An 11,997-nucleotide genomic window follows, 5' to 3' on the forward strand; every position below is an offset into this window, starting at 1 on the left:
ATACTAAGCTTCTTATTATTAAGTTTTTATCCTACATAAAATATAATTATTTTATGCTAACAAAATTTCACTTCAATTATTTATTTCATACCAATTTATTACATAATATATATATATATATATATATATATATATATATATATATATTTAAGTATCACTAATTTGATTATAATCAAATCAAAATTAGTCAAGTGAAATGAAAGTTAAGTAATAACTTTCAGCAATCCATTGACGATTACAATTTTTAAAATATCAGTCTAAAATACTTTAACCTTCATATTTTTTAAATAAATAAAAACAATTTTTTAGCATATGTCAACCGTGGGCTACTTTGAGCACATGATTGGGATTCTCAATAGACATATGCTGAGACTGGATTTTTTTTTAAATTTTTTTTCTCACGTGAATGTTTTGTATTTCTTTCTAAATTTAATATATTTGATTTTATCCCACTTATTTAATGTCAATATATATATATATATATATATATATATATATATATATATATATATATATATATATATATATATATATATATATATATATATATATAGATATACATATTTCTCACATGACACATCATTTTAAAATGTCACATTAGAATGGAATATCCATTCGTGCTCAATAAGATCCTTGCCATAGTGCAAAGTACTGGGCTGAAATCACCTAGGCCCCTCCATGGTTCATGCAATCATTTCAAGCGGACTAAATAAGTGGTTGATGATTAAGACACTCCATAAACAATGGCTAGCTTGCCAGAATGAACCACCATTGGTCGCCGCTACTCTCGCCACTACTAGGGAATTAGACTAAAAGAAAACAAGAAACAAAAGATGGTCAATAGATTTAAGTCATCACACTGAAATCAATGGCCTCGACAAAAGACAACAGAAATGTGGAAGACATCCGATATAGATCTCACTAAGTTCGTTTTCAATTTAATATCACTTAAATAACATTTACAATCTAATCCCGCACTTACTAAAATTTGTCTCGAACTTTACCCCATTTGTCTCGGGGTGACTGAATTCACGCAAATTTTCATCCGTGCGAAACTTGATTACAAAAACAAAAAAACAAAAATATTATCCGTGGGGACGTAAATTAAGGAAAACAAAACAGGCACTAAATTAAGAAACCTAATATAATATCAACCACGGCCAAAATGACGAAACAAGAAAAATGTAGCCTTACAAAGAAATAAACCATAATTATGCACGCCCAAAATTCCACCCCACTATTCAATTATTTAACAAAATAATAATGTGACATTTGTCAAATCCAAGCCAAGCCATCCATCACCAATATATGTCAGGATACAAAATGTGTCCAGTCGTGACAACCTTACTGGCTGACCAAATTCCCGAAGTTAAAGATGCAAGATATATACAACATAACTGAGTTGCCGCAAAAAATATCAGCACTTAGACAGTCCAGCCTACACAAGTTAGTTCAATTTAAGACAGGGTTCTTCTATTGAAAGACTCCACCGTTATGTTGGCAGTGAAAGCAGGGATTGAATTCATCTTCCGAATGAATATCTCAACCTGTGAATGTATGAGTTCCATAAATATACTTGGCAAAAGAAACATGAATATGTAAAAAAATTACATGCATGACGGCAATTATCATTCACTCATTCCTCACAAGTCTTCTGTTTTTAAATTCATCTTCAGTTTTTGTATTCAAACTCTCATACAGTCATACTTGGCTGGCTGAATGGGATTAATCAAAAAAATGACAGAATTCAGAAGAGAAGTAAATTTTTCACACAATACTTTTTGTCTTCATGAATAGGTCTGGCTTTTTTTTCAGAAAGTCAACTTCTAGTACGCCTCTATAGTATTTTATTTTTGGAGCATTAAATATGAAAAGGATATTTTTCATTATTAATTAAAAATACTAAATGAATGGTTTTCAGCAAAACTTCTTTTTTGTTCAAACATCTAAATTATTCAAAATGTTTTCCTTTGTTATGATATGCAACAGAAAATGCACTATTTGCGAGGAAAACATTTTTAGCTGAAAATACTTGCTGCTAAGAATAACATATCTCTCCTATAAGGATGGTTTCACTGTTAAAACCTAGAAGCAAGAAGCCACTCCAAGGCTCAAACAGAACACTCACACAATCATGTTTATGTTCGAGGTCAGAGAACAAGAGATCAGATCCTAAGTATTTATTGAAAATTATTACATTATTATAGCCTTGTTACCTGACGAGAAACCTCGGGCTGTGATGTATAATGATTTTCCTGTTGCCATGAAAATAAACAGAAAATGGAAATTTTTCAGCATTTATTCATGCCATCAACATTTGCAATATTTCCTGTGATTTTTTATTGGACAATCGGAAGGCTTGTGTTGTTCCGAAGATGATAAACCCAAACTGAATTATAGGGGTATACAATCTAACAAAGTAAAATCACCATTATTAAATTCAATACAAAATTAAACATCTTACCAAAATGTTAGTATTCCCTGATTCATATTCAAATTCAAGCTTCTCGTCATCACTTTGTGCATAAATGGATTGCAAGGTAAATCGTGTCACCGGGATTCCATTTGAACGCTGGTGTTCATCCATAACAATCTGCCAATACAATTATTATACAATGGATTATCAGCTTTCTCCTATTTGGAAATAACTTAATTAATTAGAAAATGCTTGATAGACAATTTCTTTGATCTTTGAAAGAGAAAACCACAGACCCTATATGCAGAACCATTGGTTAGCATGTCAAATTACACAGAAAGCTTTTACGTGAGATTGTATGTTCCCCAAGAAGCATGCTGCAATATTACTTGCAAATACAGTGATTCAAATCAAATGTGCATTGAGGTTTCCCATACCAAATTACATCTATATCAGAGTACTACAAAATTTTCAAAGTAAAAGTGCGTACTAATCCAGAATAATTTCAATTTACACAAAAAACATTGTAGTAAAACTAGATTAGTATATACGATTACCAACCTTGTAACCAAAAAGCTCGCAACATGCCCTCCGGAAGACTGAAATTCTGTCTGCAAAGACAGTCTTGTATCTGTTGATATTTAGTATTTCAGTTTATTCCGGGAAGACAGCATATAATGTACCAAACGTAGCAAGTTAAACATTTACCTTTCTTCTCGCTTCTCAAGTGTTGCAATTTGCTCTTTTAATTGTAATATCTTATCCGATATGTAGCTATCTACCAGCTTTCCAGATTCCCCTAAACAATTGGAACTTAAAAGTGATCAGGAAAACCCATACATCTGATAACATTATTATCCAATGGTTAATATGAAGGTATCGGAAACTATAGAGCACCTGTAAGGCCCAGAACACATGCCTTTCATCTTTGGAAAAATTTTCAATACCATCGATGTCCATCTTGAAAAGACAGGGGACAGACTAATGTCGTAAAAAGTAATGTATATTTAGCTTTTTTTTTCTTTCTATTTTCGTCTTTTTATGTTTTTATTTTAGCAATTTTCAGAGCGACCCCCTTGGCATACCTCCTGTATACTTAGAATAGCTTCCTTGGAAATTCTCTAAAGATTTGATTCAAACCAAGCAATCTAAACTTGTTCCACAGATACTGGACAAAAAATTCACAAAGTATAGTAATTTTAAGCTCAAAACTTTGTAAAAGAATTTTATTCATTTACCCCAGCCATACCCAGGTAGCACACCAACAACCAGTCAAATTTTCTGTATACTAAGCTAAACTTTTAATTAGAGTTTTAGCAGCAGGAAATCTCACATCTGTGTTTAATATGTACATTACAGAACTTGAGATGTTTGCTTAAGTGATTCGTAGTTTTTTTAGTGTTAGTTGCAATTGGAAGCAGGATATATGCATCTTGTTATATTCTAGGGATAGGTAATGGATAAATCAGATAATTTTTTAAACAGATCATAATAGATCGAATAAAAAAAATCTATTAATCCATTTAGATCCATTATAAATTCACATAAAAATTCAATCCATTTAACAAAAAATCCATCCAATCCATCAATCAACAATTTTTTTCATGGATATCCAATCCATCCATAGAAGTAATGTTTTAAAAAATAAATAATTTTTTTAAAAATATATTTTTTCTCTTTTTTTTTCTTTATAAGTCATTACATTTTTATAGTCTTTTAAAATTTACAAGACTTTTTTTTATATCAAAATAGTCTTTTAAAATTTCAATCCAATAAACACCCATTGTAATCCAATGGATTTTGAAAAGTAGTAGATAGATCACAAATCATCTATAAAATTAAATGGATAGATTGGATCAAATCCATTATTTATTTTTATAGTAATGCATAAATTGAATGGATTTATTTGTCACTCCTATTATATTCCAAGTTGAGAAAAATCAATAGAGAAAGAATTTAAAAGATTTTGAGCGGCCAAAGTCTTTCCGTGGAATTATGTGATCAAGAAGAATATGCTATCCAATCTTTTAAATGGGGATTAACTCTTCAGCAGGAAGCAAGAAATTTGATAACTGCCTTCTCAGAGAAGCAAAATGTGAATTATATGCAGTAAATATGTCCAATGGTGGAACAACAACAAAATGCTACATTGTGACTTTTATTAGTTTCATCTATAATTATCCTATGTACCACCAGTTCCAGCAGAATATTTATATGTACTCAACTTCTGCAAACGAAAATGGGAACAAATAAAAAATCTAGACACTAGTCTCTTCCATTCAGTATTTATCTTAATACTACAAATCACTTTCAAAAGCCAAAAACCATTCTCCTCAGTCAAACCTCTCTTGCTTTTTTTACCAACCCTTTTTGATACATAATATTTAAACCTTAACATCCACAGTAATTACAAGGTTCCATACCTGATTGACTCTTCAATTCTTCCACTGCTCTTAATTTCTCTTTTGTTTTTTGCAGCTCAGTTTGCAGTGCCTCTATGGTTTGTTTGGCCTCATTATCAACAGTAAGTGTATTCACCATCCGCAGAACTTTTGTATTAGCAGCAGAAAAATCACCATGACCTAACTATAGAAGGAAAAACAATTATAGACAATCAAGCAATAAAATGTAAAGCAAAATTTGGGCAGCTTGGGTAAATGATCAGTGCAACAGTAATACAAACATGAGAAATAAAGAGGACATAATATTAAAAACATGATTTTATGATGTATTAGTATACTACTGTTCTTTAAGAGAGCACCAAGCCACCAACCTTTGACTCTAATAATGAAATCTCTGACCGGAGCCGGTCACTCTCCCTCTCCAATGACTTCACTCTTCTTGCTTCATTGTGCAACTTTTCATTAAGTAACTTTATTTCCTCAAATTGACGATTATTAACCACTCTCTGGTCATGCAAGGTGCTTTCTAATTCTTTAATGCAGTCACCTTTCTTCATAAGAGAAGATTCATCTTCCTGCATGCATTAATCAAGCAACAAGCAAAAAATATTAAGAGATCACATGATAAGTTAAATGATAACAAAATTGAAGGGAATGCAACCTGAACAGAATTTGCATTTTTTGAAGCATCCAGAGCTTCATCATTCTTCAAATTGGAAACATTTCTTAATTTATTTCTTTCCTCCGTAACAACAGCAAGCTGCAAGACAATTAATATGTAGTCTAAATTCTAAGGCACATAACCAAAAATAATGGCAAACAAATGATTACAAATTTCAGAACATAGCTATCCACAGTAAGATCACTGTCATACAGCAGTTACTTAAAGTTATTATGAATAGATTGCCAAGAAGTTTAGTCAATATTATAATACAATGTTTACATAAGTTCTTAAACCCAACACAGAAAATGGGGTAAAATGTAGCAACAAAAAATAGCATATTCTAGTTACATCTCAAATTTTGTTACAAAGGAGGTAAAACTGTGGAATACAGTTAAATGTTGATATCTGTTAGTTTGTTGGGCTGAGATAGAAAAAAAATAAAGCAGATTGTCAATAAATAAGAGGAGAGGTAGAAAGAGAGGATTATATCGTCATTTGTTAGAGCAATATGGCCTTTGGGCATTGGAAGGTGCAGACCCTTGAAGATCTGCAAGTTAGGCAGTTTTCTTTCTATAATTCTGAGCCAGCTGTCAAATACTAATAATCACAAAATAAATAGATAAAACCATTATTCTACGCTCTGTCCAAAAGCATTAAAAATTATGAAGCTGGAGAATTGGATATTTTGATACTTGTTAGCCCTCCCAGCTATATAAATTCAAGGCAAAAGCCTTCAAATCTTAAACTCATTTAAATGCTTCATTTTATAGGTATGTTTTGTTTACAAATATACAAAATCTGTGTTTACATCAAACTGCCCAAATAATACTGAAGATGACTTCAAAAGCAATCAGTATATTTTGCACATGAAGCATGGAGCTAAAAGATGAAGGCTGCAGGAAACCTCACATCAGTGTTTAATCTGTAGATTATACAACTTGAGATGTTTGCTTAAGTGATTCATAGTTTTTTTAGTGTCAGTTGCAATTGGAAGCAGGATATATGCATCTTGTTATATTCTAGGAGTGGTAAATGAATGGATTGGATAATTCTTTAGGCGGATTATAATGGATCGGATAATTTTTTAGGCAAATCATAATGAGTCGGATAAAAATAATCCATTAATCTATTTAAACCTATTAAAAATTTAATCCATTCAATCCATTTAAAGCAAAAAATCCATCTAATCCATCCACTAACAATTTTTTCATTGATGGATATCTAATCCATCCATAAAAGAATGCTTTAAAAATTAAATAATTTTTATTTTTGAAATATTTTATTTATCTCTACTTTATAAGTCATTACATTCTTAGATAGTCTTTTAAAATTTACAAGACTTCTTTATGTCAATATAGTCTTTTAAAATCTTTTCAAAATATACCATAAATTCACCTACTGTCAAACTCCTTACCTATAATCTATGTTCTAACTACAGGTTCCAAATCCTATTTTTTCACTGGGGGCATCGAAATATCTGAAAGCCATAACTGATAGCCAAATTAGATCATATCAAGAAGTCTTTATCAGTATTGCTTCATCTGTCATATAAATGCATGTTGTACACTAGCCTGGAACTAATGCATGAGTAAAGAATAAGTAATAGCCTAACACTGACCAAAGCTTCGTAACAACAGCATTAATCAATTCAGTAATTATCAGAGTGCCATAACCGTAACAACATCCTAATCAAATATCAAACACTGACCATTAATTCAATTTGTTTGATTTCTGATTTTAATACTCCTGCTTTCTCTTTAGCCATCACAACCTCAGCTTCAGCATTTTGTTTACCGATCTCAGCAGCATCCAGAGCCACCTCCAGTTGTTTCAAGCGAGCAGTTATCTCACCCTCCTTCTGTGTGTTGTAAATGACCTCTCTGCAATGATAGAAGATATCAAGATCATAAGACAATAGGCATATACTAACCATGCAAAGCAGCATAGCAAACTCTATTTTTTTACTACATCAGAAAAAACTGCTGGAGAGCAATCTAAATGCAAAGAGATCCAAGGTCTTTCTTTCACATATCCATTACATTGTGGGTCACTTGCATACGGAAATATGCCACAACAGAAATGGATATTATCATGCATATAGAAGAATACACAAGACTTCACACACAAGGACGGAGCCAAGGGGGGACCTACGGGTGCCACGGCCCCCCCAACAATTTTAATTTTTTTTTATATACATATATATTACTATATGGCACCCCCTATTTTTAATATAAACTCATATGTATAATTAAATGAATAACCCAAATTTATTTTTTTATTCAACTTTTGGACTTCTGGTACGGCCTGCTATGTGGTATCACTTTTGGACTTTAATTTTCATTTATTATAAATTATATATTATTTATTCTCGGCCCCCCAGTATTGAAATCCTGGCTCCGTCCCTGTTCACACACATCAGCACAGGTACTACTCTCTCCATCAGCATTTTTAAGCACAGTGGTGCCAATTGTATGACAAAATAAAGAAAAATGTTGTGTCATAGGGAATATTGACCAATTGAAGATTAAAAAAAAAAAAAAAAAAGTTTAACTAGGAGGCTAATTGGACATCATTTAAGAAATTTCATGGCCCCAAGGTGCTCATAAACAAAAAGATTAAAGAAGACCAGATCTACCCAAAATAAAATATAAAGAATATTCTAGAATTATTAGTCTTGTTAATGCCTCTAAAAGCTCATATCTATTATTAGTATAACCACACACACAAAAGAGCTACCCACATACTTCTGTAAAGCTGCAAATTTATCAGGCAAGTCCTCAAAACATGAGACACCAGGTATGTCTTTAATCATAATTCTCCACGATGTTATTTGATCCTCTAACTTTTTCATATTCAATTGCACATCTTGTAACTTGAATAGCTCCGATTCTGCCCTTTCTCGGTGACTCTTTTCCTCCAACAATTTCTCCTTCAAAAGCTCAATGTTCTCATGACTTGATCTTAGTTTTCTTGCTTCCCTTACTTCAGATTCCTAAAATGTCAATTGAAACAGGATACAATATTCAGATTACTGTGGTGAACAAATTTGCAATGAAAAGTCATCTGGTAATTTCCTAGCGCACAAGAGAGCCAAAAAATATATTAATTTGGTCTTATAATTTGAAATTAAAAATTTTAAGAATTAACCAAAAAAAAAGAAAAGAAATGAAAGGCACCCAGCACAGGTAAGCCATTTTCCTAGACAAAAGCACAAAAGAAATGAAAAATCAAAATATTGCATCCTTCAAAAGCATAAAAAAATTCCACATCACGCTTAAAATGCTTGTGTTTCTGTTCTGATAATCATAGGAATACCCCCAAAACCATTAATTATGGTTAATGCATATATTATGCAAGATCAGAAGCCAGATCAAGCAGGTATAAACTCATGCTATGTAATAGATGCAGCATTCAGGCCAAATTTGTGTCCAAGTTCACAAATGAATTTAACTTTTTCTCCAAGTTCATAATTTTATAAAAGATAAATGCTAGCAAAAAAGTTTTCACAACACACAATGCTTGGGTGAAATTCATGTGTGGGACTGGAGTGGGTCTAACTTCCCATTTGGTGGTTCCCATTCTCTATTTAGTGGATGCCACATTTATTTCACCTTATCATAAAGAATGTGTTGAAAAGAGTGCATTAGAGAATGTACTGTTAACATTCTTCTTTGAAAAAAACACCAAGTAAAAACACCAATCCAATGGATACCATGTTCATTCACAATAATGAATTAGTTAACATATGCTTGCTGTAAATTCAAGTTACAACTCATTAAAATACCAGCAAAGGGAAGGCTACAAATGATAACTTACATGACAGCATAACCTTAAAAAAATATAAAAATTAATGAAGTTATAATATTACAAATATATCTTTGTATTATTTCTAAAAATAGGATGTCAGATTAAATTATATTTACTAAATTTTAAATAAAAAAGAGAGAATAAATTGTAAAGGAAAAATGCAAACATGAGACTTTTGGAACCAATCCATAAACATCCCAATTCCCAGAAGATTTTAAAATAAAGGAGACTCAAATCAGTGGCCAGGCCTACCCAATATTTTCCCTATATATCCAGAACATTCAATAAAATAATGACATGATTCCTCTCCACTTATGATTATGCTAGTTGAGTAACTACCAAAATTAGTCCCCAGTCATACATCAAGTATCCTCACATTACTACAATCCCAATAAAAAGAAACGTTGAGATTCAAGATAAAAAGAAAACAAACTTACATAGTTCCGAAGTTCTTCTTGCAAATGTTTAACTAAAACATTACTCTCTGTAGAAGCACCTTCTTGAAACATTAAAATAGATACTTTTTTTTCAACTTCAGTCTTCTGGTGCAAACACTGGAAACAGTAATCATGATGTAATGCAATCACAAGTCAATAACCCTACTGTTAACTCACAATTCATCAATATACCAGAAAGGTCCACATGAATTTCAGCAGAGGCTTAACACCAAATCAAATCTCATTTCATAGTGCAACAATAGTTTTGTTCACAGGACATTCTTAAGGACCAAAAAAATTCAACAAGCAGCTAATTAGACACCCAAACCTCATTAAGTTGATCCCTGAGATGTTTCAGTTGTTCCTTTAGCAGCTCTGCTTCTCTCTCAGCATTATTAGCTCGGTATTCCATTTGTTCAAGCTACAACAAGAACAACACAGCTCAAAAATTAACTCATTCCTGTAAATGGATTTTAGTCTGAACAACATATAAAGCCACTTACATTTGCAGATATTCTAGAAATAGATAACTTTGAGTCGCTTTTCAGCAGTGAAAGCTCATCATGAAGTCGCTTTTTCTCCCTCTCTGTACCTTCTGAGAGATGGCCTAGCTTTCCTTCTAAAGACGTTGCTTTCTCCTCTGCTGAAGCAGCATGAGACTCAGCTTTTATGCGAAGGTTTGTCTCATTTTGGAGCTTAACCTAAATTCCAGTTGGAAGAGAGTTAAATCTGTCTGAAAATGAAGCACAGCAGAGGGGGGGGAATAACAAGCTTCAACAGTGAGTTCGAAAAGATAACATTAGATGCTATCACCATACCACACCAGACCAACAATTCAAAGAAAATATGCTACGTAGAAATAGTATTGAAGGCAAAACTCTAGAAAAATGAATTAATTAATAATTATGCATAACTCAATCTCCAACTTAAGTATGCATATTGGTAAAAAAATGTTAATTTGCAAGATAATCAAATCGGGTTTATATCATGAATCACCAAGCTAATTTTTGAATCCTGAATCATAATTCGAGTTGAATTGTAAGATTCAAAGACAATGAAAAATGACTTCAAATAGAAATAGCCAAAACAACTTAACCTTAAGCCTCAAAACAAAATTATTAGTTATATCGATGATATGATATTGCACTAATCCATTCATGTATTGTAAGATTTAAAGTCATTTGAGATTTATCTTATAATACAAACCAATAGGCAGCCAAATCGTATTGAATCATACGATTCAAATAGTGAATTGTAAGATTATAATAACTATGGATTATTTGTCATCTAGAAGAACTAAAGCAGAAAAAAAAAACCTGGAGTTCACTGTTCAATTGGATTTGTTTTCTAAATCGTTCTTGAGACTCAGTAACCTCCTTCTTAAGTTGGTCTTGGAGTGCCTTTTCGCGCCCTTTGGCAGCTGCAAGTTCCTGCTCGGCGTATAGGAATTGGTCCAGAAATTTGTTCCTCTCAGATTCTGTAACAAGTTGACAGTGAAAAGGAGGCACAAAACAGAGGATATATGAAAATGATGTACAGAAAAGGGGAAAATAATCATGAGGATATAAATTAAAATGAAAAAGGTGTCGGAGAAGATTGAAATGAAAAGACACTTGGAGTAGCGTATACAAACCAACTTTGTGGAAATTATCCTCCAATGTCTCCAGTCTAGATTGATAATCACGAGCTTGACTTTCAGCTCTGCTTAAGGCATCAATAAAATCCGACTTGACCTGCAGAAAATTAGGCGTTAGAAGAATAAACTTTAGATTAAATAATGTTGAGTAATCCAGAGAGGGAGAGGAGCATTTGATTGTGATGTATTGCAGTGTAAGCTTAAACATAAACATTTGTTAATTATTGAATGAAATGGATTGAGAAGCAAAAGAATAGAAACCATTTGGCGACACTGATAGGTGCAGAGCATGTGGTCGGAAGCCGAGGGTTCCTGAGATGACTCCGGCGGGTCCTCATAGATGGCCAGCTGTTGATTGGCGTCGGCGTCGGCGCGTGGCCTCTTCGGTGGCGGTGGAGTTCTAAGTATCATTCTCCTTCCCTCCTTACTTTCCCTTCCCTTCCCAAAATTCTATTTGAAATTGAAACCCCAAAATCAGCCAGAAGGCGCAATCTCTAGGAAGCAAAACTGGTAAACAATTTATACATTGAATTCTTTTTCCAGGGGCAATGAGAACAACTTGGTGTCGTGGTGTAGTTGGTTATCACGTCAGTCTAACACACTGAAGGTCTCCGGTTCGAGTCCGGGCGACGCCA

General features: G+C 32.7%; 1 protein-coding gene and 1 non-coding gene across 2 annotated transcripts; one reads left to right on the plus strand and one right to left on the minus strand.

Annotated features, from left to right (window-relative positions):
• Positions 1–1,211: 1,211 nt before the first annotated feature.
• On the minus strand, positions 1,212–11,837 carry MAD1 (mitotic checkpoint family protein). The gene is made up of 16 exons (XM_020375116.3): positions 11,624–11,837; positions 11,360–11,459; positions 11,043–11,203; positions 10,230–10,427; positions 10,055–10,147; positions 9,727–9,843; positions 8,227–8,474; positions 7,191–7,362; positions 5,480–5,578; positions 5,190–5,393; positions 4,840–5,002; positions 3,125–3,215; positions 2,978–3,047; positions 2,465–2,593; positions 2,217–2,255; positions 1,212–1,547 (listed from the first exon to the last, which is right to left on the minus strand). Exons 1-16 carry the CDS (start codon positions 11,771–11,773, stop codon positions 1,458–1,460), a joined length of 2,124 nt encoding a protein of 707 aa, XP_020230705.1. The 5' UTR covers positions 11,774–11,837; the 3' UTR covers positions 1,212–1,457.
• An 86-nt stretch (positions 11,838–11,923) lies between these two features.
• On the plus strand, positions 11,924–11,997 carry TRNAV-AAC (transfer RNA valine (anticodon AAC)). Its single transcript has one exon. It is a non-coding gene; the product is annotated as a tRNA-Val (tRNA).

The sequence above is a fragment of the Cajanus cajan genome, chromosome 5 (assembly GCF_000230855.2).
Source record: "Cajanus cajan strain Asha chromosome 5, NIPB_CcT2T_4, whole genome shotgun sequence".
Lineage (NCBI taxonomy): Eukaryota > Viridiplantae > Streptophyta > Magnoliopsida > Fabales > Fabaceae > Cajanus > Cajanus cajan.

Coding starts and splice junctions, on each gene's coding strand:
- MAD1 (XM_020375116.3), bottom strand. CDS start 11,773: ATGATACTTAGAACTCCACCGCCACCGAAGAGGCCACGCGCCGACGCC. Junction 10,428..11,042: donor AATTGAACAGTGAACTCCAG/GTTTTTTTTTTC, acceptor ACTGGAATTTAG/GTTAAGCTCCAAAATGAGAC. Junction 5,579..7,190: donor TCAAACAAATTGAATTAATG/GTCAGTGTTTGA, acceptor ATTGTCTTGCAG/CTTGCTGTTGTTACGGAGGA.